The sequence below is a fragment of the Coregonus lavaretus genome (assembly GCF_964263955.1).
Source record: "Coregonus lavaretus genome assembly, chromosome: 19".
In the NCBI taxonomy this organism is placed as follows: Eukaryota; Metazoa; Chordata; class Actinopteri; order Salmoniformes; family Salmonidae; genus Coregonus; species Coregonus lavaretus.
The window spans coordinates 14,121,648-14,147,552 of NC_140006.1; the positions used below are offsets into that span (position 1 = coordinate 14,121,648).

The window sequence follows — 25,905 nt, forward strand, 5'->3', positions numbered from 1 at the left end:
AGGCCTCACCATCTCCAGATCTAGATCAATCAGCTGGAGCATCACTCTGATTTAGACCAATCAGCACAAGCAGAACACCAGGAGCCAATCGGCACTGGCTAACCATGTTTCGGCGGACACAAGTCATTATTCCACAGTAGATGAGGCACCAATCAGTTCACAATTACGACACACACATATATTACATTATCTATATTTATAGGTGTGAACTACATAGCATATTCCACAGCGTATGTGAGGGTGTTTTACAGGTGTGTGTGGTTATTCCCTGTGAATAGGGTTTGACTAGCCCTGATATGGCTAACCTCTATAGCTCTCAAACTCAACTCTGGACCTCTAAGCCAGTTCCACTGTGTTTTCCATTGTTCCCCTCTAATCAGGGACTAATTTAGACCTGGGACACCAGGTGGGTGCAATTAATTATCAGATAGAACAGAAAACCAGCAGATTCTAGACCTCGTAGGGTAAGAGTTGAATACCCCTGCTCTATAGCCTCCACTATAGTGTCTAGACTATACAATACTATGGAGGCTAGCCATATCAGGGCCTGTGTTCCCCAGGGTCCCTCTCCCCTCTCCCCTCCAGTGATTGTGCACTACTACAGTGTTCCTGGCAGGGTCCAGTCCAAGTCATGAGCCCTATTTGAATACATTCAAAACGCATCCCTTCTTCCTCCCATCCTTGAAGTAATGATCACTGATAGGTGAAATGAAGGGTTCCCTCTCATAGCTTTGACTCGTCATAGCTTTAACTCCAAGGAATGGAGAGAGGAAGGGTGAGTTTTTACAAGTATTTAAACAGGACCTTACACAGTGACACAGTGTGAACAGGTCAGGGCTGTTGGGTCTGTGGCTCAGGTATGGGGAAGTGATTGTGGACTCTATGGTGATTGTGTAGACCTTCTCTTTTCACTAGGGGTTTGTCACAATCTGAGCCAATGTTAAGTTAACAGTGCACAACTTTTGGGGATGGCACATAAAGTCTAAGGTGACAGCAGTCTCTATAGGCTGCCTCATGTCCCCATAAAATGTTCCACATAAATTTCTGGGGTGAGCAATAGCTATATATAAATATATTCTTTGGGGTCAGTTCCATTACAGCTCCAGTCAATTCAGGGATTGGGTTGTGACAATGGCATTGGAGAATAGAATACTGCATAGGGCAGTTTTCATGGTCCAGTTAAATGGTTTTCAATGGAAATTGAATTAATGTAAATGCTGGTCTCCAGCTGAAATACGGGCTTAGAAAGCTACCTCACATAACCTTGCATGCAAGGCTGCTAATTCTAGTCAGATACATGGCTGATGAAGAAGAGTACCTCACAAGTAATCTAGTGCGCATGTTCTGTACAACACTTTTTGCCAGGTTACAGAAATAGCAAAAAGGTATTTGAATACTTGGCTTTTCCACAAGAATGTGTGTTTAGCACACAATATTCTGGTCTGTCCTAATGTAAAGTACATGGTGACAGTTTAGTTCAGGTCAGGTAAGTCAAGTCCAGTCTGGTTTAAATATTAATCTAGGTCTAAGTAGTCCCAACAGTGCTCTGTTCGAACGTGACAGTTTTTTTCCACTTTACTTTTTTGACAATGATCTTTACTTTTAACAATGGTATTCACTGATATTTACAAATGCATGTACATACAATAGAACAGTAGTTATTTTCCATAGACATCTTCTTTAAAAAAACAAAAAAACGTTATCTGACATTATTCATGGTCTAGTATTGAATGCCACACAGTATAAAAGTGCATTCCAGCTGAAAACCCAGCTCATTTTTAAACTGACCTCTAACCTTTGACCTTTACGGGCCCCAGTCGTTTCTGTTCGCCGGGTCTGCTGGTTTTCATTCTGACACTCTTCACTGATAAATGGAAGTTATGGATTGGACAGTTACGAGTTTTCAGAGTGTGAATAGGTTGGCGGTTGGTTGAGATTGTTCTCAAATCATGCAGACTTGGTCCTCAAGACATGTTGATTGAATAGATGGAGGTTTTGCATAAAAAATTGTCAAATGTCTCTCCTCTCCTGCCTACATACTGTAAAATAATAGATTTAGAAGAGATTTATATTTCATCATACGTAGATTCAATGCATCTTGTTAATACTTTTGCTTTAGTGATTTACCATCCAATCAATGCCTGATAACACTAATGAGTCTTTAGTATGTGTGGGTCGTTCCATCAATTCGGTGCCTTTTGAGAAGTGTAACTTGGTCAAAATAAACTTTTGATTTCACCTAATTTGAGCATTTCTTCATTTTAATAAAAAACATGTTTTCCCATCTCAAGAGGTTAAATAAAAAAATGACTATAGTAAGTGCTTCTTAAGTGCCAAATAAAGTAACAGGGTTGACCGTAACAGGATTGACAATTTCCTCTTAATTCAGCCATAAATCCCCTTGTTACAGGGGGAATGGGAGCTTGTTCTGTGCAACAGAGTGTGGCAATTGAATGCAAGCTTCACAAAAAAAACAAGCTTAACAATGTTAAAAAATGTCTAGCCTGTGTTTGTAAACACAACAGCACTGTTGTATCCCTACATTTAGTTTTTCTCACAATGTGTATTTTCCGGTGATACGACTTTTTCGAGGATTTAAATGATTCATAGTTTTCATTTGGAATGAAGTAGTGAGTTGAATTATTCACTTTTCTACCTCTGCGGATGGAATAAATGCAACAGTTTCTGTACAATCATCTCTCTTCCTCTCTCTTTCCTTTGTCTTTCTTCTCTTTCCCTCTGTCTTGTTCATCTTATATCACTTTCTCCTCTGTATGGTACCCTAGTTTTCCATACTCACTTGATTAATGTATTGTCTTGCTTGCACATCATCCAAAAATCATTTGTTTCCAATTTCTCTCTTTCTCTCTCTCTCTCACGTACACACCCCCATCCCGCACACACACAAACAAACAAACAAATTCTCTCACTCTCCTCTTTCTAATTCTATAGGTGTAGAGCTGAATGAAAATCCTGTCTTGGATGTTTAGGTTGTTTTTCTTTGCCCAGACCACTTAACAAATTGTTGCTGCTTTGTGGAGAAACATCATGCACATTGTCTCAGTATCTGTGCTCACACATATCAGCCTTTCACCACTTATTGCTTTAAATTACATCAATCACTCCCTCCCCTGCCCTTGCTTCCCTGGGCTCATTTTTATCTGTCTCTTTTTATTACTCTCCCTCTTCATCTCTCTCTCCTTTAACTTCTCTTCCCATTATTCTAACTCTGCTTGCCTTTTAATCATTCTTCCACCCTTCCCTCATTCTCTCTGCTTTTTTTCTTCTCCCTCTCTGTCTTTCTCCTAATCTCTAGACTGCCCCTCTTTCTGCCCCTCCTCTTTTTCAGCCTCTTTTTTGTTGTTCTCGACCTCTCCCTCCCCATCCTTCTCCTTCTCCTCTTTTTTTTCTTTCTCTCTATCTCGGAACAGCTTGGCTAGCTCCTGAAATTGCGGACCCCACTCCTCCAGTCCTCCTCGCCACTCTTCCTTCTCTGCATCCTTCTCTCCCTCACTCTCCAGCGAGCTGAGGGAGCCTGCACGCGACCCTGTGCCCTCCAGCCCGTACACCTGCACTGAATCATAGGGAGGCTGCGAGGGGTCAAAGGTGACCTGAGCCAGACGAAGGCGGAGGAACTCACCAACCCTGAGGGCCAAGGAGTGACCACCTGGTACTGGACCCCCTCTACCTGCCTCCATCCCTGGGACCCACCCTGCCCCGTAGCCCATGATGCCCCCGTATGCGCCCCTGGCTTGCCCTGGGAAGGGCAGCATCTGGGGGGTCATATCCCTCCTTCCTAAAATGTATGCCCCAATACCCACCCTGTCCCGCCAGTCAGCCATGAACCCTTCTGGGTACATCCTCCCGCAAGAAGTCCCAGTCAGAGATATCCTTCCGCCCTCCCTGTCCGGCCTGGCCACCACAAAGTTGCTGCCAATCTCCAGCCCTCCCCTCCCCAGGCTCCCAGGGTAGTCCTGCCTCTGTCCCACTGCCTCCCCCTGCAGGACACTGGTGTAGTTGCGGGCGGCTGACTGCTGAGACTGGCTGTCTGGGCTGTTTGCCCCAGGGCTTCTACCTCTACCACCAGAGGAACCTCCTTCAGCTGAGCCGGTGCCGGTGCGTTTGGGGGAGAGGCCTGCACGGGAGGCTCTGCGGCCCGCCATTGGCAGGGTGGCCGAGTCACACACCCAGGCACCACCGTGTCCCTGGCCAACTACGGAGCCAGAGCGGGTCAGGACCAGGCTGTGCTCCCTCTCCCGGGGGAGGGTCTCAGACTGGACCTGCAGGGAACGGGGAGGAGGAGGGTCAGTCCGGGACAGGGGCAGGGCAAGGGAACGGCGCTGTTAAGTGGAAGTAGAAGATAAAGGATAACAAAGATGTGATATTGCGGTTGAGAGGAGAAAGAATTGTAAGGGAACGAATGGAGAGATGAATTGGGGAAATAATTAAAGCAGAAAGCCGGAGAGTAAGTAAAAGGCCAAATGAAAGAAACAGGGAGATAAGGAAGATGAGGGAGAGAAAGGAGACGTCGTGAAGAAAGCAAAAGGCAGAGAGACAGAAGAAGAATAGACAGACAGTGAAAAAGAAACAGAGTTGAGAAGGTAAGAGAAGCAGCAGAGGTTAATTGAGGACTAGAAAGAGCTAACAGTGCACTGTGAGGGGGGGATGAAGAGGGAGGAGAAAATCAAGAGAAAACGTTAAAAAAGGAAAGACAGAAAGCTTCTTAAATCAAAACATTAAAAAAGCATACATATTCATCATAATCTCCCCTCAGAATCCTGTTCAATCAGCAGTGAAATAACCACACCAAATGATAACCCATTCATTTGTTTGTTCGTTCATTTATTCACTGATTGTGATATACAGTGTCTGTCTCTTACCCAGTCAACTGAGTCCTGACTATGGCTCTGCTGCTCACTGCTGTTCTCTGTACAGTTGCTCATAGCTCCTCCCCCTCCGCCTCTCTCCTGGCTGTCATTGGTCCGTGGTGTCCCTTCATCTGAGGTGCTAACCCCGCTCTGTGGGCCTGTTCCGTCTCTGCTCTCTCTGCTGCTCATTTCAGCTGGGCCTATGTACACGGCCCCTGGCTCCAGGGCCCCCACCATTGTCCCCTGATTCTGGATGACCAACGAGTGGTCCGGCTGGCCCCCAGGGAAGCGGTAGGCCAGCTCAGCCAGGCCCGGCTCAAACTGGCCCCCTGGAGTACGTCGGAGAACAGGAAGGGTGTGGCTGCTGTAGCAGAGGCGGCCGTACATTGGCCCTCCAGGGCCGGAGTAGGCCGGGTCCAGGGCTGGGTTCTGGGCCCAGCTGTAATCCCGGGCCTTGTCCTGGACGTGCTGGGAGTAGCGTCTGGGGGACAGAAGATAGGGTGTGACAAGGCTAGACGACATGTTATAGCATGTTACAGCAGTTTTATACAGGAGAAAATACCATTGAGGGTTAACATAACATAGACATATCTCACTCAGCACAATGGATCATGTTTGAGGGGAAGTGGAAGTTAGTGGTGCTCAACAAAGTGTATAATAAAGTGTCATAGTTTTCCTGTTTATTTTTAGATAAGAGGCTGATTAGTTTTGAGGCAATCAATGATCTAAGTGGATCAATAAGTCTTAGAGAGACTCCTGAGAACTATTGAGGACTGGAGTTTTGTCTGCCTGTGTTTCTTCACAGTACAGCTTTCAATTAAACACACACACACACTCACATGTTCCTGCTGTCCAGGGTGCGGTATACCCTGCGTGAGCTGTGGGGGGCGCTCTGGAGCGCTGCGATGTCGAAGGCGGCTGTGTCGGCCTCACCCCCACCCTCGTCGTCATAGGTGATGATGTTCTCCCTCACATCGTCCTCCTCCAGGGGAGACAGAGAGTCCCGCTTCTGACGGCGCAGGGACAGGGACAGGGCACTGACCGCTGGGGGTGGGAGGTGGGGAGGGAGAGAGAGTAAACAAACACAGAAGGGGCAGATTAGAGTGTTGGTATAGCATATCTCTGCCCTGCATGCTAAAATCTGTCATTGGCTTGGAGCCACAGCCAGTCAGACAGAGATACACTGTGTACTGTACTACCCCAGTCACATTGGGACTGGGCCGACCTAGGCATTCAGCAGGTCATTCCCAGTAAAATTCCAATCCAATCTGATCTAAGTTAGGCTTGTGTTTCCCAGAAGTATAACTAGCCAACTAATCATCAAGTCTTGATTGGTTGGATCAGGTGTGCTAGTGCGCTGTAACGAAAGCCTGCAGTGCACACCCTGTGGATCTGGGTCTCTGAAACTAGGTTTGAGTATATTTACCCAGCAGAGTGGCAACACAGGCCAGGATGGCCAGCAGGGCGGCGGTGCTGAGCCCAGGGGACGGAGAGGTGGACTGCTGGGGGACACACACAGTCTCTCTCTCCCACTCCCAGTCTCCCTCCGTCTGCCTCTCCTGCCTCTCCTTCTCCCCAGCCCGGGCCCCTCCTCTCAGGCAGGGGCAGACGGACACGGTGACCGTCCCGGTGGAGGTCAGGCCAGATGTCCCGTCCCTCAGTACCAGGGGGACGTGTAGCGTGAGGGAGGAGGAGTAGGAGCGGGAGAGGGGCTGCAGGGGCGACAGGAGCAACAGGGTGGCGGTGGGGCCTGGAGGAAGAGAGCGAGACAGGGAAAAACAACATGAGAGGGGAAAAAACACACAAGAAACTCAACTGAATTTAACTGAATGAAATTTCTACTATATAATGTTATTCCCACAGCTTCCCTCAGAGGATGTGTCCAAAAGCACTTGGAAAAGATGGATGTACAGTAGAGGCAAAGGTAAACAACAGGGGACACAAAAGGGGAGGAGGATAAAAGATGTAAACGATGGAGGCACGGAGGCTGTGAGATGGATGGTAGAAGAGATAGGTCGAGACAGAGAGAGAAGAGGGGGGCGAGGAGTGTGTGTGAGAGAGAGGGGGCCAGACAGAGAGAGGGGGAGCGAGACGGGACGTGTGTGTGTGTGTGTGAGAGAAACGTAGAGAAAGAGAGAGACTATACACACCTCCACTGTCCCTGATGCTGAAGTTGAGGGCGACGCTGGACTCTGGAGGGATGCTGAAATAGACAGCGCTGTCATTCCCTCCCTCATCTCTATCAATCGCACGCAACACCTGCACCACCTGAACGGAAGAGATAAGAGAGAGTGTGAGGCCAGACACAGAGGAGGAACGATTGGGAGGGTGAGGGAGGATGGGGGAGGGTGAGGGAGGATGGGGGAGGGTGAGGGAGGAGAGGAGGGGAGAGAGAGACACACAGACAAGAGAAAGAGAAAAGAGATAGATAGCAGCAGAGAGGTAGAAGAGACAGGAGGGGGATATGAGAAAATAATAGAGATAGAGAAAGAGTACTTTGTAACAACGCATTCCGTTAACTACCGCCCACATCCCTGTGCAAGAGTTCAGCATTTACCTAATCAAAACAAACAGACTGCTAGATAAAACCTCTAATACCAAGTAGGAAGTAATTAAAGTATATCTAGCCTTAACAGAGTAGGGAATGACTGGGTTGGCTTTCAGTATACAATCTACTAAGCCTGGGTTCCGACTGTAGAGATGCACTTAAAAAATAAATTATCTTATTAGATCTAGTGAATATTATCTCAGTTTAAACCATTGGGACTCTCTTAAAATACTGCCTGTGGCGAACAGGCAATACAACATACCTCTTTAATGGACTTTAGAGTGCTAGTGCAGTGATTCAGACCAGGAATAAGACGTTAGGAAGTTTCTGAGTTATGCAGTAGCTAGGGCTCTCACTTTGAAAGGGTTTCTACATTATACAACTTTATTTTCTGTTTTAATGGCCTTGTAAAAATGTTTTATTTTCAGATCCATTATATACTGAACAAAAATATAAATGCAACAATTTCAAAGATTTTACTGAGTTACAGTTCATATCAGGAAATCAGTCAATTGAAATAAATAAATCAGGCCCTAATCTATGTATTTCACATGATTGGGAATACAGATATGCATCTGTTGGTCACAGATACCTTAAACAAAGGTAGGGGTGTGGATCAGAAAACCAGTCAGTATCTGGTGTGACCTCCATTTGCCATGCTTAATGGGTGACATATCTGGTGAGTATGCAGGCCATGTAAGAACTGGGACATTTTCAGGTCCCAGGAATTGTGTACAGATCCTTGCGACATGGGGCCGTGCATTATCATGCTGAAACATGATGTGATGGCGATGGATGAATGGCACAACAATGGGCCTCAGGATCTCGTCACGGTATCTCCGTGCATTCAAATTGACATCGATAAAATGCAATTGTGTTTGTTGTCCGTAGCTTATGTCTGCCCAAACCATAACCCCACCGCCACCATGGGGCACTTTGTTCACAACGTTGACATCAGCAAACCGTTCGCCCACACAACGCCATACACGTGGTCTGTGGTTGTGAGGCCGGTCGGATGTACTGCCAAATTCTCTAAAACGCCGTTGGAGGCAGCTTATGGTAGATAAATGAACAGCGCTGCTGGACATCCCTGCAGTCAGCATGCCAATTGCACGCTCCCTCAAAACTTGAGACATCTGTGGCATTGTGTTGTGTGACAAAACTGCACATTTTAGAGTGGCCTTTTATTGTCCCCAGCACAAGGTGCACCTGTGTAATGATCATGCTGTTTAATCAGCTTCTTGATATGCCACACCTGTCAGGTGAATGGATTATCTTGGCAAAGGAGAAATGCTCACTAACAGGGATGTAGATTCACAGATCGTGAGACAGAACAACAAAGACACAGGCACACAAAAGAGGGAATAAACACAAACACAGATAGAATGAACAGATGGACAAAGACAACAAATAATTGGAATAGAGACAACATGGCAACGTGGAAAAAGCAAGACAGAAATAGAGGCAGAAAGAAGGAAGAGAAGCATGGACAAAACGATCGAAGGAATCGACAAGAACATTCAAAGAGTTTTTACACACGCACGCACGCCAGCACACACACAGACACACACAGACACACACAGACACACACACACACACACACTCTCTCTCTCTCTGAATGACCTGTCCGGTGGCTGATGAGTCACACATGGCTGTTGTGTATTTTCTGTCCAGCTCGGGCGCGTTGTCATTCAGGTCCAGCGTCTCTATGGCAACCACCACTCTGGACACCTGGCTGGGGTTGTCTGGGGGAGAGGAACCAGGGACATCTGTGTCACTACAGAGAGCATTCCATGACCGCAGAGTGGCCAACACATCTCAACTCTGCTGCTCAATCCGCTAGTGTGTCCTCGTGATCTAGCCTGGTTCGAATCTAAAGTAAATATAGCATTTGTCATGTGATGTTTTATAAATCTGGCTGAATCTGGGGGTTATTGCTATATTTTAGGAATTAGCATTGGAATTAGGGCCTCCATTCCTCTCTTTCCACATCAAACGGTCTTTTCAAAGCTCCAGCATCAAACAATGACAATATGCATGTAAGGAGATCTAACATGCATGCAAAGCAGTTACATCAGGGCACAGTTTAAATGGATTGGGACAGAGTCCACACTGCATTCACACACACACACACACACACACACACACACACACACACACACACACATACACACACACCCCATGTTTGGAATGCACCATCACCCATTTTGGGCAGCTAACCATACAGTCTCTTTGGACTGTGTTCACACACTCTGAGCAGTAACACCATGTTATGGATAGAAGCCATAGCTCCACATTGCAGGCAATGAGCTCCCAGTGTAGTGGCAGGCAGTGAGAGCAGAGGAGAGTGGCTGCCACTGGCCACTGAGAGAAGAGACAGTTAGCAATACTGATACTGCCTCCAACGGTCTGGTTACACTATGGAGCTCATTATTCAACTCTGGCAGCAGCATTACCACTACTGAAGACCCACTGCCACGCTGGCCAGTGGCGCTGCCTAAATAAAGACCAGCACTGTAACCACACTAACCACTACTGTTGGTACTACTGTGTTACCACTAACTGATATGACTTTAAGGGGTTAATTTGGGATTTGTCTTAGCTGGTGGAAAAGGTAGTTTAATTAGGATCTGCTGTCTCCCATCCTAAGGTGGTGGCCCTCCATTGATTCCACCTAATTTCACACCCGGTACTAACATTGCTATAAGCCCTACTACTATCACCATGAATAAAGCATTGGAGCACTTCAGTCCTGCTACTGCTGGTACCACTGGTACTGTGTAGCTAATATAAGCCATCAAGACATATAAAGTAATGCTGCTTAGTGGAGTGTATTGTACTTCAACTCTCTACGGCTTCATTTTCTGAGGGTTTATAGGTGTAATGACTAGGGTGAAAAGGCAGGCTATAGCTAGTCCAGAGTTTATCCTGGTCAGATCAAGTCGTCAGGAAAAACTCCTAGCTCTAAATGATTACATAGTTGTGTCCTCTGACCTCTCTGCGTGGCGATGACGGTGATGTTGTGCCATTGTTCGCGCTCGCGGTCCAGCTCCATGACCGTGGTGATGAGGCCGCTGTCCGGGGTGATACGGAACAGAGCCTCTGGGTCTGACTGGGGATCAATAGAGAACCTGGGAGAGATGGAGGGGGGGGGGGGGGGGGACCAAGAGAGAGAGGGGCAGAAGAGAGGGAGAAAGGGGTGGGAAAGAGGGAGAGAGAAAGAGAGAGATGAGAGGATATAAATGGCCAGGGAATTCATATTACAGATTATCGTAGTCGATACGAACTCATTTGAAGTAGATCTGACTTATCTAAATATCTCAATGAACATTCTAACGACCGTTCACAGGCGGATTGGCCGTCTGGCAATTCTGGCAAATGCCAGAAGGACCATCTTTTATTGGGGTGGGCTGGTCCCCAAAAAACGAAAACATTTATACATACAGTACCAGTCAAAAGTTTGGACACACCTACTCATTCAAGGGTTTTTCTTTATTTTTACTATTTTCTACATTGTAGAATAATAGTGAAGACATCAAAACTATGAAATAACACATATGGAATCATGTAGTAACCAAAAAGTGTTAAACAAATCAAAATATATTTTATATTTCAGATTCTTCAAAGTAGCCACCCTTTGCCTTGATGACAGCTTTGCACACTCTTGGCATTCTCTCAACATTCTCTCAACAAGCTTCATGAGGTGCTTTTCCAACAGTCTTGAAGTAGTTCCCACATATGTTGAGCACTTGTTGGCTGCTTTTCCTATCACTCTGCGGTCCAACTCATCCCAAACAATCTCAATTGGGTTGAGGTCGGGTAATTGTGGAGGCCAGGTCATCTGATGCAGCACTCCATCAAACAACCCTTACACAGCCTGGAGGTGTGTTTTGGGTCATTGTCCTGTTGAAAAAAAAATGACTAAGCGCAAACCAGATGGGATGGCCTATCGTTGCAGAATGCTGTGGTAGCCATGCTGGTTAAGTGTGCCTTGAATTCTAAATAAATCACTGACAGTGTCACCAGCAAAGCACTCCCACACTCCATGCTTCACAATGGGAACCACACATGCGGATATCATCCATTCACCTATTCTGCGTCTCACAAAGACACGGCGGTTGGAACCAAAAATCTCAAATTTGGACTTATCAGACCAAAGGACAGATTTCCACCTGTCTAATATCCATTGCTCATGTTTCTTGGCCCAAGCAAGTCTCTTCTTATTGGTGTCCTTTAGTAGTGGTTTATTTGCAGCAATTTGACCATGAAGGCCTGATTCACGCAGTCTCCTCTGAACAGTTGATGTTGAGATTTGTCTGTTATTTGCACTACGTGAAGCATTTATTTGGGCTGCAATCTGAGGTGCAGTTAACTCTAATGAACTTATCCTCTGCAGCAGAGGTAACTCTGGGTCTTCTTTTCCTGTGGTGGTCCTCATGAGATCCAGTTTCATCATAGCGCTTGATGGTTTTTGCAACCGCACTTGCAGAAAATTTTAAAGTTCTTGACATTTTCCGGATTGACTGACCTTCATGTCTTAATGTAATGATGGACTGTCATTTCTCTTTCTCTGCTTATTTGAGCTGTTCTAGCCATAATATGGACTTGGTGTTTTACCAAATTGGGCTATCTTCTGTATACCAACCCTACCTTGTCACAACACAACTGATTGGCTCAAACGCATTAAGAAGGAAAGAAATTCCACAAATTCCACAAATTAACTTTTAACAAGGCACATCTGTTGATTGAAATGCATTCTAGGTGACTACCGCACGAAGCTGGTTGAGAGAATGCCAAGAGTGTGCAAAGCTGTCATCAAGTCAAAGGTGGCTATTTTGAAGAATCTCAAATATAAAATATATTTTGATTTGTTTAACACTTTTTTGGTTACTACATGATTCCATATGTGTTATTTCATAGTTTTGATGTCTTCACTATTATTCTACAATGTAGAAAATAGTAAAAAATTCAGAAAAACCCTTGAATGAGTAGATGTGTCCAAACTTTTGACTGGTACTGTATGTATAAATGTTTTAGTTTTTTGGGGACCAGCCCACCCCAATAAAAGATGGTCCGGCACTTCTGGCATTTGCCATGGGCCTGTTTTTTTAAAATGACTTTTGCACCATTTCTCTGTTATTATAATCATCCATATTGAGCATTTGGCTAACCAGTGGGCAACGGCCGGCCCCCCTACCAAGATGGGCTGGCCCGGTTTTCTGATTGGCTGAGCTCAGGTGGCGCAAATTCACATTCAAAGTCAAACGGATCCCCACCTGTTTTGCTTGTTGCCTGTTTTGCATGTTATTTTGGCATTAATACGTGTCACATATCAGTATGCAAACAATCAAAAAAAAATCATTGAGTTAATAAAGCCGCATACAAACATGGTCTCTTTTTTGCTTTCTTGAGTAATGCAGCTCCAAAACGCAGGTGTTTCAGCCTAGCTCAGTGCTTTCTGTGGTGGTGGGGCAGCCAGCGGAAAATACGGAGCGTAGGGGTTGGTAATGTTCTCTAGTTGCGCCGTGATTGGCTCAGTGTTCTGTCACTCATGGGGACACTATGTCACCGCAAAATATATGGGGAGAGCTTGAAAATTCAAGCCCAAGAAGGCTCAAGGTCATTGGCCACAGATAAAATGACATCAAATCACGTTATATCTACTCATGTCAACATCATACTTTCAAAATCTTAGCTAGCAAGCTAGCAGTCATCATCATGAATCAAGTCGACAATCTACTGGCAAATCATTTTCAATCCTTGTCATACGAAGAGAAATTATGAAGATAAATTATAGATAGAACGTATCGGTGCTCATCGGCCATTGGACATAAACATTACACAAGTTGGAAATCGAAAATTCAACAATGAGTGGTTTGCAAGGAATCAGTGGCTAACTGCAAGCATTGCAAAGCAATCACTAGCCTGCTATTCAGTGGAGTGGGTGTGTGGTCCAAGTCTGGGTTTAAGGGTCTCTTTTCCAAGCTTAAAAGGATAAACATTCAACATTGGCCATGCTGTCAATCCAGCATGACTTCTGCCACGCTCTAAACAACTGGAAACTCGGAACTGGGAAATCGCAGACAGTGAGTTCAAGACAACTGGGAACTCTGACTGGGAAAATACGTTTTGAACGGTCATCCAACTCGGAATTGCAAGTAGGGAACTCAGGCGTCTTTCTAGAGCTCCGACCTGAAGATCACTGACGTCATCATTCTACTTTTTCCGAGTTTTTTCCCGAGTTCCCAGACTTTGATGACAAATTTGATGACAAAATTTGCCACAAGAAGGACCGCCGCGCCACCTTCCTGTTCAAGTGAGAACAGCACAACAAGGTGAGTCCAACAATGTATTGTATGCTGCTACATAAATGATGTAATATGTCAGGGAGATATGTATGCTGTAGCTAAGAAAGTAATACTAAGTGTATGTTGTGTAGTAAGCTGTTAGTAGCCCATGTGCCTCACCCTCATTATTTGGTCCCTTTCACCCTCATAACTGTTCTGACTTAGTGGTGCACATGTAGCCTATAGCCTGTTTTAGAGAAATGTCATCATCAAATATTGTAAGAGCTTTCTTTGTCTGCTTATATGCCCCCTTTATTTATCCTACAGTTCTGACTTGGTGTACAGGGAGAATACTGTAAGAACGGCCCATGTTCTGAATTCTGTCGCTGTACATTTCAAAAGTGCTGAACAAATAGTTATATTGACTACGTCCATCCTAGCTCGCTCATTAATGTCTTAATCGAAATTACGGATTGCCTCTTATCCGCTCGTCGTCCCCTTATGCCATAGTTTGTACATTGTCAGTAAAAAACAAATTTGTTTAAGCAAGTCAGCCATATCAGCAATGTTTTTTTAAAGGCAGTAAATGAGGCTGAATGAACTGTTTCGCTGCCAGGCAAGGCCAGGTGTAGCAGTGGTAAGTATTCACTCCATGGTGCTGAAAAGAAAGCTCTGCTGTTGGGACAGCTTTACGTAGGCCCTAACAGTTTGTGGGCACTATTTGTCACCGTTATAGTGCAATTAATGTATTGTTTAGAGTTGTGTTGTGTTGTGTAGTGGCTTTGCTGGCATGCATCTAAAAACATTTTTAGGGAGTTTGCCCCACCAAGATTGACATGCTAAAATCGCCACTGTGTCAGTCACTCAGTCAAAACAGAAAAACGGAAATGTGTTCCCGAAAACGTTAGAGACCAAAAAAGAGCTCTTGAGGCCGACGCTGCTAAATGAGTGAAATTAAACGACTTATTTACTAAAATTTCTGGTTCTGCTGGTCTGAGTGCTCTGTCTGTGAGAAATGTCAGATACAGTGGGGAAAAAAAGTATTTAGTCAGCCACCAATTGTGCAAGTTCTCCCACTTAAAAAGATGAGAGAGGCCTGTAATTTTCATCATATGTACACGTCAACTATGACAGACAAATTGAGGGAAAAAAATCCAAAAAATCACATTGTAGGATTTTTAATGAATTTATTTGCAAATTATGGTGGAAAATAAGTATTTGGTCACCTACAAACAAGCAAGATTTCTGGCTCTCACAGACCTGTAACTTCTTCTTTAAGAGGCTCCTCTGTCCTCCACTCGTTACCTGTATTAATGGCACCTGTTTGAACTTGTTATCAGTATAAAAGACACCTGTCCACAACCTCAAACAGTCACACTCCAAACTCCACTATGGCCAAGACCAAAGAGCTGTCAAAGGACACCAGAAACAAAATTGTAGACCTGCACCAGGCTGAGAAGACTGAATCTGCAATAGGTAAGCAGCTTGGTTTGAAGAAATCAACTGTGGGAGCAATTATTAGGAAATGGAAGACATACAAGACCACTGATAATCTCCCTCGATCTGGGGCTCCACGCAAGATCTCACCCTGTGGCGTCAAAATGATCACAAGAACGGTGAGCAAAATCCCAGAACCACACGGGGGGACCTAGTGAATGACCTGCAGAGAGCTGGGACCAAAGTAACAAAGCCTACCATCAGTAACACACTACGCCGCCAGGGACTCAAATCCTGCAGTGCCAGACATGTCCCCCTGCTTAAGCCAGTACATGTCCAGGCCCGTCTGAAGTTTGCTAGAGTGCATATGGATGATCCAGAAGAGGATTGGGAGAATGTCATATGGTCAGATGAAACCAAAATAGAACTTTTTGGTAAAAACTCAACTCGTCGTGTTTGGAGGACAAAGAATGCTGAGTTGCATCCAAAGAACACCATACCTACTGTGAAGCATGGGGGTGGAAACATCATGCTTTGGGGCTGTTTTTCTGCAAAGGGACCAGGACGACTGATCCGTGTAAAGGAAAGAATGAATGGGGCCATGTATCGTGAGATTTTGAGTGAAAACCTCATTCCATCAGCAAGGGCATTGAAGATGAAACGTGGCTGGGTCTTTCAGCATGACAATGATCCCAAACACACCGCCCGGGGAACGAAGGAGTGGCTTCGTAAGAAGCATTTCAAGGTCCTGGAGTGGCCTAGCCAGTCTCCAGATCTCAACCCCATAGAAAATCTTTGGAGGGAGTTGAAAGTCTGTGTTGCCCAGTGACAGCCCCAAAACATCACTGCTCTAGAGGAGATCTGCATGGAGGAATGGGCCAAAATACCAGCAACAGTGTGTGAAAACCTTGTGAAGACTTACAGAAAACGTTTGACCTGTGTCATTGCCAACAAAGGGTATATAACAAAGTATTGAGAAACTTTTGTTATTGACCAAATACTTATTTTCCACCATAATTTGCAAATAAATTCATATAAAATCCTACAATGTGATGTTCTGGATTTTTTTTCCTCATTTTGTCTGTCATAGTTGACATGTACCTTTGATGAAAATTACAGGCCTCTCTCATATTTTTAAGTGGGAGAACTTGCACAATTGGTTGCTGACTAAATACTTTTTTCCCCCAATGTAAGCTGCTGTGGTGCAGTCGAGGTAGGAAGAAAACAGAGAAAGAAACACTAACGCACACTGACACAGATCATATAGCCTACTGCTGCCAGTTAGGCCTAATATTTTGGCTGTATATTGTATGGAATATATTTCATACCTACTATAGTAGGCTAATTAGTGAAGGGGGGATTCGGAGGAAAATTTAGACACTAGGCTACCTGCAAAATAGTCTAACAAGCCATTAGATTGGCTTTTATAACACATAGGTAAGGCAATAGCCATCTACTAGACATTTATACAGTGCCTTTTGCTAAACACAAGTCATCATGTATAAAGGTCAATTTGGGCAATACACCCAGGCCAATGGTGATTTTAAAACAGTTATAGAGATTAATGGTTGTGATATGAGAAAACTGAGGATGGATCAACAACATTGTATTTACTCCACAATACTAACCTAAATGACAGAGTGAAAAGATGGAAGCCTGTATAAAACAAAAATATGCATCCCGTTTGCAACAAGGCACTTAAGTAATGCTGCAAAAAATGTGGCAAAGAAATTTACTTTTTGTCCTGAATACAAAGCGTTATGTTTGGGACAAATCCAACACATCACTGAGTACCACTCATCATATTTTCAAGCATGGTGGTGGCTGTATCATGTTATGGGTATGCTTGTCATCGGCAAGGACTAGGACGTTTTTTGGGATAAAAATTAATGGAATACAGCTATAGGCGCGGGCAAAATCCTAGAGGAAAGCCTGGCTCAGTTTGCTTTCCAACAGACACTAGGAATTCACCTTTCAGCAAGACAATAACCTAAAACACAAGGCCAAATATACACTGGAGTTGATTTCCAAGATGACATTGAATGTTCCTGAGTGGCCTAGTTACAGTTTTTACTTAAATCGGCTTGAATATCTAAGGCAAGACCTGAAAATGACTGTCTAGCAATGAACAACAATCAACTTGACTGAGCTTGAAGAATTTTTAATTGAATAATGGGCAAATATTGTACAATCCAGGTGTGCAAAGCTCTTAGAGACTTACCCAAAAAGAACCACAGCTGTAATCGCTCCCAAAGATGCTTCTACAAAGTATTGACTCAGGGATGTGAATACTTATGTAAATTAAATATTTATTTATTTCATTTTCAATAAATGTGCTAAATTTATAAAAACATGTTTTCACTCTGTCATTGTGGGGTATTGTGTCCAGATGCGTGAGAAAACAATATAGTTAATCAATGTTGAATTCAGGCTGTAACACAACAAAATGTGGAATAAGTCATTGGGTATGAATACTTTCTGAAGGCACTGCAAACACATAGCTATGTGGGCAGGGGAACACTTGAAATGCACTAATTTTAAATATGTAGTTAGGCTTTTAAGGTATTATATAAGCCAATTGTCACCTATAAGGCATTTATTCAGTGATGTTCTTCTTTGTCTAATATATGTGTTTATTCATTCACAACTAGGATGGGTAACACTTTATTTTAAGGCTCCGTAATAAACCATTTATAAGGTATATATAAATTGTGTGTTCACCATGTATTAATCATTACTCCCAAATTAATAGACCATTTACTAATCTTTAATAAAGTATTTTTGCAGTCCCTAATCTAAAGTGAGTGCTATGTATACTTTATACATACTTTATAAATGTTTTGAGTGACCAGTGTAATTTCTCCCAAAAAGATGGGCATGCCATTGGTAGGCATTCCTGCTGTACCTGGCTCAATATTATATATGTAATAGTAATCAACCCTTAGGATAGGGAGGGACATGTATTACAGCCAGGTACTTATACATGCAATATAAGTCGTAAGGCTTTCATAAGGTACTATGAGCCAATGGTCATCTATTAGGCATTTATTCAGTAATCTTTCTTATTTATCTAATAAGTGTGTTTATTCATTCACAACTAGGATGTTGATGGGCCCAGCACAGGCAGTGTGGTCCCCTGGTCTTCTGGTACCAGTGCTGTGGGAAAGGATGCTAGGCTTAGCAGAGACAGCTCAGAGGTGAGTGCAGTGGAGGTAGGAAAAAAACTAAGAGACACAGATGTACTCCTAGTTCCTTAATATGTTGTCTCTATATGTAATAGCAATTAACACTTTGGAGTGACAGACAGACAGACAGAGATAGACAGAGTGACAGCAGAGAAGATGCAGAGACAGACTGCACAACAGGGAGGCAACAGAGGCCCCTGCTACCGTTCACCACACATTTCCCTATTCCTGCTCTGTGGGAGTCAGACTCAGTAGTATGTGTCAAAAAAGGGCCAGCACTCACTATATTTACAGTTTTGTTGAATAAGCATTTCTGAGAACATACATATAAAGAACATTTTGCTTTGCACCTTTCTTAGTGTGTGCATGCATGCGCACCTGCGTGTTTGTCTTTCTGTCTGTCTGTCTATATCATAGATGGTATAAATACAGTTGAAGTCGGAAGTTTACATAGACTTAGGTTGGAGTCATTAAAACTCGTTTTTCAACCACTCCACACATTTCTTGTTAACAAACTATAGTTTTGGCAAGTCGGTTAGGACATCTACTTTGTGCATGACACAAGTAATTTTTCCAACAATTGTTTACAGACAGATTATTTCACTTATAATTCACTGTATTACAATTCCAGTGGGTCAGAAGTTTACATACATTAAGTTGACTGTGCCTTTAAACAGCTTGGAAAATTCCAGAAAATATTGTCTTGGCTTTAGAAGCTTCTGATAGGCTAATTGACATCATTTGAGTCAATTGGAGGTGTACCTGTGGATGTATTTCAAGGCCTACCTTCAAACTCAGTGCCTCTTTGCTTGACATCATGGGAAAATCTAAAGAAATCAGCCAAGACCTCAGAAAATTTTTTGTAGACCTCCACAAGTCTGGTTCATCCTTGGGAGCAATTCCCCAACGCCTGAAGGAACCACGTTCATCTGTACAAACAATAGTATGCAAGTAGAAACACCATGGGACCACGCAGCCGTCATACCGCTCAGGAAGGAGACGTGTTTTGTCTCCTAGAGATGAACGTACTTTGGTGCGAAAAGTGCAAATCAATCCCAGAACAACAGCAAAGGACCTTGTGAAGATGTTGGAGGAAACAGGTACAAAAGTATCTATATCCACAGTAAAACGAGGCCTATATTGACATAACCTGAAAGGCCGCTCAGCAAGGAAGAAGCCACTACTCCAAAACCGCCATAAAAAAAGCCAGACTATGGTTTGCAACTGTACATGGGGACAAAGATCGTACTTTTTGGAGAAATGTCCTCTGGTCTGATGAAACAAAATTAGAACTGTTTGGCCATAATGACCATCGTTATGTTTGGAGGAAAAAGGGGTACGCTTGCAAGCCGAAGAACACCATCCCAACCGTGAAGCACGGGGGTGGTAGCATCATGCTGTGGGTGTGCTTTGCTGCAGGAGGGATTGGTGCACTTCACAAAATAGATGGCATCATGAGGAAGGAAAATTATGTGGATATATTGAAGCAACATCTCAAGACATCAGTCAGGAAGTTAAAGCTTGGTCGCAAATGGGTCTTCCAAATGGACAATGACCCCAAGCATACTTCCAATGTTGTGGCAAAATGGCTTAAGGACAACAAAGTCAAGGTATTGGAGTGGCCATCACAAAGCCCTGACCTCAATCCTATAGAACATTTGTGGGCAGAACTGAAAAAGCGTGTGCGAGCAAGGAGGCCTACAAACCTGACTTAGTTACACCAGTTCTGTCAGGAGGAATGGGCCAAAATTCACCCAACTTATTGTGCGAAGCTTGTGGAAGGCAAGTTAAACAATTTAAAGGCAATGCTACCAAATACTAATTGAGTGTATGTAAACTTCTGACCCACTGGGAATGTGATGAAATAAATAAAAGCTGAAATAAATCATTCTCTCTACTATTATTCTGACGTTTCACATTCTTAAAATAAAGTGGTGATCCTAACTGACCTAAAACAAGGAATCTTTACTATGATTAAATGTCAGGAATTGTGAAATACAGAGTTTAAATGTATTTGGCTAAGGTGTATGTAAACTTCTGACTTCAACTGTACATGGATAAACCCATTGATGACGTCACACCATTCATTTCTATGTGAAGCCTCAATGGCGCACTTGAAGTCAAGGAAGTTGATTTTAGCTACTAAGATGGCGTCTCATGGGGAATATTTTCAAAACATAACATGCACAGTTTGAGCTAGTCCAGGAAGTAACATTGCAGGCTAGCTCAGCTGACCCCTCTCATTGAGGATCTCAAGTTGAAGGCCGACTGGGGTGGACCCTCGGTGGACCCTCGGTCGCGGTCGGGGTCGGAACTTACTGAGTTAGAATGGTAGAATACACAAGGTGCAATTTCGAAATTTGGATGTGCATCAGCAGTTTTTCTCTTGTTATGTCAATCACTGACAGTTCCAAAATCTTTAGATTGGTAAATTAGTCTAGAGGCCAGCTACCTAAACTTGTACTGCAAATGTTTCTCTCCGCACCATGGCAAAATGTATAGAATTGCAGCAAGCTAACTCTAAAACTTCAATTTATCACTCTGCTGTCAAGAGTGGTCCGCTAAAATGTTTTGCTTGCAAGGTGAGGGGCCCCAAAACCAAAATGTTGCTTAGGGCTCCCAAAAGGCTAGGGCTGGCTCTGACTGCATGTGTGGGTATGGATGTGGGTACGCAGACCCGCAAGCCACTGAGGCCCCTCATGATGGCCCCACCCGCATCAAAGTTGCCCATCCCTGATTTATACGAAGATTGCCATTTTCCCATTCACTATAATGGAGGATCCCAGTCGGCCTTGAACTTCAGGGCTTCAATGAGAGGGGACAGTCGTTCTCCCCTGGTCTGTATAGGATCCACTCTAGTCCAGTACCTGATGTTATTGGTGAGTCCAGTATCAGGGTCCACAGCACTAACCCGTCCCACGGTGCAGGCGGGAGGGCAGTTCTCCGACACATCCATACGGTAGCGAGCCCGGGAGAAGCGGGGCGGCTCGTCTGCGTCCAGCACGGCCACCCGGATGGAGGCGCGGTCCTTAAAGGGCCCTCGACGGAGGAAACGAGGGTCCACCGTGGGGTTCAACACCTCCACGGAGAAGGAGTAGGAGCTACGACTCTCATAGTCCACAGCCTGCAGAGAGGGAGGGAGAGACAGTTATTGCTACACCCGCAATAACATCTTCTAAATATGTGTATGTGACAAACAACATTTATTTTATTTTTTGTTTTTTTTGAGAGAGAGCGAGGTTACAGTAACTAAAAGGTGTCTATATGTTGGTTCTGTAGTGGAACATTGTCAAGTGGTATTGTATCACGCTTTCCCTTTACAACACCGGTAGTTAATGTGTTCACATTCTCGTGTGTGCTCCTTGGTATGGTGTGGAAACATACACATTTCCATACAAATGCAATACGCTCACCTTGACTGTGAAAATAAATCATATTGACATTTCGCAAACGCATGTTTTATTCAGTGATAGAAACTTAAACATAAGAATCAAGTATGATGCATTGACCTGGTTAACTACAGGCACACTAGGAAAACATAATGTACGCATGCTATTACATTCACAGATGTAGTCAGACAAGTAGGAAGCTGTGAGGGTTTCATGCTACAGCTCCAATCTCGTCTGAGTCTGGCATCTGCTGAGACGTTATGACTGTCTGCCTGTCTGTCTGTCTTTCTGTCTGGCAGGCTGGCTGCTGATTGTGGTTTCTCTTAGCAGCAGGGTTCCTCTAGGAATGAGCCTGTCTCTGAGCAGATCAGGAGAGATGATTGCTAGCGGGGGCAAAGCCCTACCTTGATTACATTCTAGAGAGAGGGTCTGGTTAAAAACAGCGTTCTGAGGTTTTCCTACATGGAAAAATTGGATGGAGTCAGTATGATTGGCAGAAACATGCAGACTGGACTGGACTAGGTATAAATAGATTGATTTGGTATGAGCAATATTCAAACTAACTTTGAAGGTCCCTCTTGGAGGAAAATATTGATATTTTTCTCCTCTTCTGATCTCCCCTCTTTTTTCATTTTCTCACAGTTGTAAAGAACTGCATTCTCTTACAAGAAATCTGTAATCTTAACAGGGCAGAGATTGATTAACAATTATGCAGTGAGAAAAGGGGAATTGAAATATTGAAATGTTCGCAATACGGGAAGATTTCAAAGCAGGAAAAGGGGAAATGTCAGAGAGAGAGAGAGAGAGGCAGGGAGAGTGAGAGAGAGGGAGCGAGGGAGGGAGGGGGTAGACAGAGAGAAAGGTTCTCTAACTGGATCCCATTAGAGGGAGAGAGAGACAATCTGTCTGAGGAGGAGAGATGTCACTTACACTGTGAGCACACACTTATCACCCCCTCCCTCCCTCCCTCCCATGCACTCCATCACACTCTCCACTCCCATCCTAGTGTTCAGAGGTCCATCTGTGACACCCAGAACACACACTCATCTCTTTCTCTTGCTCACACTTACAGAAAGCACTTATCACAACCACCACCTCCCTTTTTCTGTCTCACTTCCTCATCCTATGCTGCTTTCTCTCTCCATCTCACTCTCTCTCTCTCTCTCTCTCTCCCACTCTCTCTCCCACTCGCTCTCCCACTCGCTCTCTCCCACTCGCTCTCTCCCAATCTCTTCGTCTCTTAGTACAACCTTCTCTTGTCCTGCCATGAACTCACACTCTTTTTTCAAATTCTAATTATTTCTCTGTAACAATTGCCTTTTGCTACGGTCTAAGCATGAAATTAATTAACTAACCAGTATGGTACAATAGTCAAATACATCATGCATCAAATATGGATCATGCTCATATGTGTGTGTGTGTGAGTGTGAGTGTGTGAGTGTGTGTGTGTGTGTGTGTGTGTGTGGCCAGGCTGTGATCAATGAGGCTTTAAATGATCTAAATCCGACTTCTTTGCAGCTATTGTATATGTGTAACCAATGTTTCCATCTTACTGTTGGGGAATGTGCTAGTGAAAAATGATATCTTTAACCGCACAATGTTGTATAAGAGCCTTCTCTTTCCTGCTGGCGTAGCCTATGTGAGGTTTTACTCAATTCTCAACATTTTACATCAAGATGATGTCTTTGTCTGACTACTCATTTAAGATGTATGAAAAAAAATGTATGCACTCACTAACTAAGTCGCTCTGGATAAAAGTGTCTGCTAAATGACTCAAATGTCATGTAAATGTAAGATTGCAGACTTAGCTCTGAGCAATTTAGTACTGCTGGAACAGGGTATCTCCTAAATATCTCCACCACTTTGCTCTCTCTCGCCCTCCTTTCTGTCACTCACTCTGTTCAGGTCCTTCCTTCCTCTCTTTTTCTCATCTCTCTCCCTCTGCTCTCTGTATGTACAGTGAGGGAAAAAAAGTATTTGATCCCCTGCTGATTTTGTACGTTTTCCCACTGACAAAGAAATTATCAGTCTATAATTTTAATGGTAGGTTTATTTGAACAGTGAGAGACAGAATAACAACAAAAAAATCCTGAAAACGCATGTAAAAAATGTTATAAATTGATTTCCATTTTAATGAGGGAAATAAGTATTTGACCCCCTCTCAATCAAAAAGATTTCTGGCTCCCAGGTGTCTTTTATACAGGTAACGAGCTGAGATTAGGAGCACACTCTTAAAGGGAGTGCTCCTAATCTCAGCTTGTTACCTGTATAAAAGACACATGTCCACAGAAGCAATCAATCAATCAGATTTCAAACTCTCCACCATGGCCAAGACCAAAGAGCTCTCCAAGGATGTCAGGGACAAGATTGTAGACCTATACAAGGCTGGAATGGGCTACAAGACCATCGCCAAGCAGCTTGGTGAGAAGGTGACAAAAGTTGATGCGATTATTCGCAAATGGAAGAAACACAAATGAACTGTCAATCTCCCTCGGCCTGGGGCTCCATGCAAGATCTCACCTCGTAGAGTTGCAATGATCATGAGAACGGTGAGGAATCAGCCCAGAACTACACAGGAGGATCTTGTCAATGATCTCAAGGCAGCTGGGACCATAGTCACCAAGAAAACAATTGGTAACACACTACGCCGTGAAGGACTGAAATCCTGCAGTGCCCGCAAGGTCCCCCTGCTCAAGAAAGCACATATACAGGGCCGTCTGAAGTTTGCCAATGAACATCTGAATGATTCAGAGGTGAACTGGGTGAAAGTGTTGTGGTCAGATGAGACCAAAATCGAGCTCTTTGGCATCAACTCAACTCGCCGTGTTTGGAGGAGGAGGAATGCTGCCTATGACCCCAAGAACACCATCCCCACCGTCAAACATGGAGGTGGAAACATTATGCTTTGGGGGTGTTTTTCTGCTAAGTGGACAGGACAACTTCATCGCATCAAAGGGACGATGGACGGGGCAATGTACCGTCAAATCTTGAGTGAGAACCTCTTTCCCTCAGCCAGGGCATTGAAAATGGGTTGTGGATGGGTATTCCAGCATGACAATGACCCAAAACACACGGCCAAGGCAACAAAGGAGTGGCTCAAGAAGAAGCACATTAAGGTCCTGGAGTGGCCTAGCCAGTCTCCAGACCTTAATCCCATAGAAAATCTGTGGAGGGAGCTGAAGGTTCGAGTTGCCAAACGTCAGCCTCGAAACCTTAATGACTTGGAGAAGATCTGCAAAGAGGAGTGGGACAAAATCCCTCCTGAGATGTGTGCAAACCTGGTGGCCAACTACAAGAAACGTCTGACCTCTGTGATTGCCAACAAGGGTTTTGCCACCAAGTACTAAGTCATGTTTTGCAGAGGGGTCAAATACTTATTTCCCTCATTAAAATGCAAATCAATTTATAACATTTTTGACATGCGTTTTTCTGGATTTTTTGTTGTTATTCTGTCTCTCACTGTTGAAATAAACCTACCATTAAAATTATAGACTGATCATTTCTTTGTCAGTGGGCAAACGTACAAAATCAGCAGGGGATCAAATACTTTTCCCTCACTGTATACTCATCCCTATATTTTTTCCTCTCTCTCTCTCTCTCTCTCTCTCTCTCTCTCTCTCTCTCTCTCTCTCTCTCTCTCTCTCTCTCTCTCTCTCTCTCTCTCTCTCTCTCTCTCTCTCTCTCTCTCTCTCTCTCTCTCTCTCTCTCTCTCTCTCTCTCTCTCTCTCTCTCTCTCTCTCTCTCTCTCTCTCTCTCTCTCTCTCTCTCTCTCTCTCTCTCTCTCTCTCTCTCTCTCTCTCTGGAGATTAGTACAATCTCTCTTCTCAGTGAGAAAACAAACACAGATAATCCTCGGAGCGCTGCTAGCCGGTGACCAGCCAGCCGTTTAAAGTGAAAGCATATGGAAATAATGGCTAACCAATGGAATTAAAGTGTCCCTAGGTGGAATCACAGGCATATGAATAGCAGGTTTACACTGCTCATACCCCCAAAACATACCTTGAGTGGAATCAAGAATTTAAATATGAGGGAAGACGATCGTCTTTTATGATGTAGCATATATTATTTAGCAGACACTTTTATCCAAAGCGACTTACAGTCATGCGTGCATACATTTTATATCATACCCACTATCCTGGCTTGCAAGTACCATGCTCTACCAACTGAGCTACAGAGGACCATTTCTCATTT

The 25,905-nt window shown here is 44.0% G+C and overlaps 1 protein-coding gene across 1 annotated transcript in view; it reads right to left on the reverse strand.

Moving 5' to 3' along the window:
* Positions 1 to 1,492: 1,492 nt before the first annotated feature.
* The window catches only part of cdh24b (cadherin 24, type 2b), a gene marked incomplete at its 5' end in the record, with an annotated part of 61,222 nt that continues 36,809 nt past the window's right edge, over positions 1,493 to 25,905 (reverse strand). The window contains 9 exons of the mRNA XM_084183584.1: positions 1,493 to 4,280; positions 4,881 to 5,349; positions 5,708 to 5,912; positions 6,295 to 6,618; positions 7,019 to 7,136; positions 9,040 to 9,161; positions 10,411 to 10,547; positions 21,193 to 21,449; positions 21,739 to 21,743. Of these exons, the coding sequence (XP_084039710.1) occupies positions 3,306 to 4,280; positions 4,881 to 5,349; positions 5,708 to 5,912; positions 6,295 to 6,618; positions 7,019 to 7,136; positions 9,040 to 9,161; positions 10,411 to 10,547; positions 21,193 to 21,449; positions 21,739 to 21,743 (2,612 nt within the window). The 3' untranslated portion in view covers positions 1,493 to 3,305. The remainder of the gene's footprint in view (positions 4,281 to 4,880; positions 5,350 to 5,707; positions 5,913 to 6,294; positions 6,619 to 7,018; positions 7,137 to 9,039; positions 9,162 to 10,410; positions 10,548 to 21,192; positions 21,450 to 21,738; positions 21,744 to 25,905) is intronic.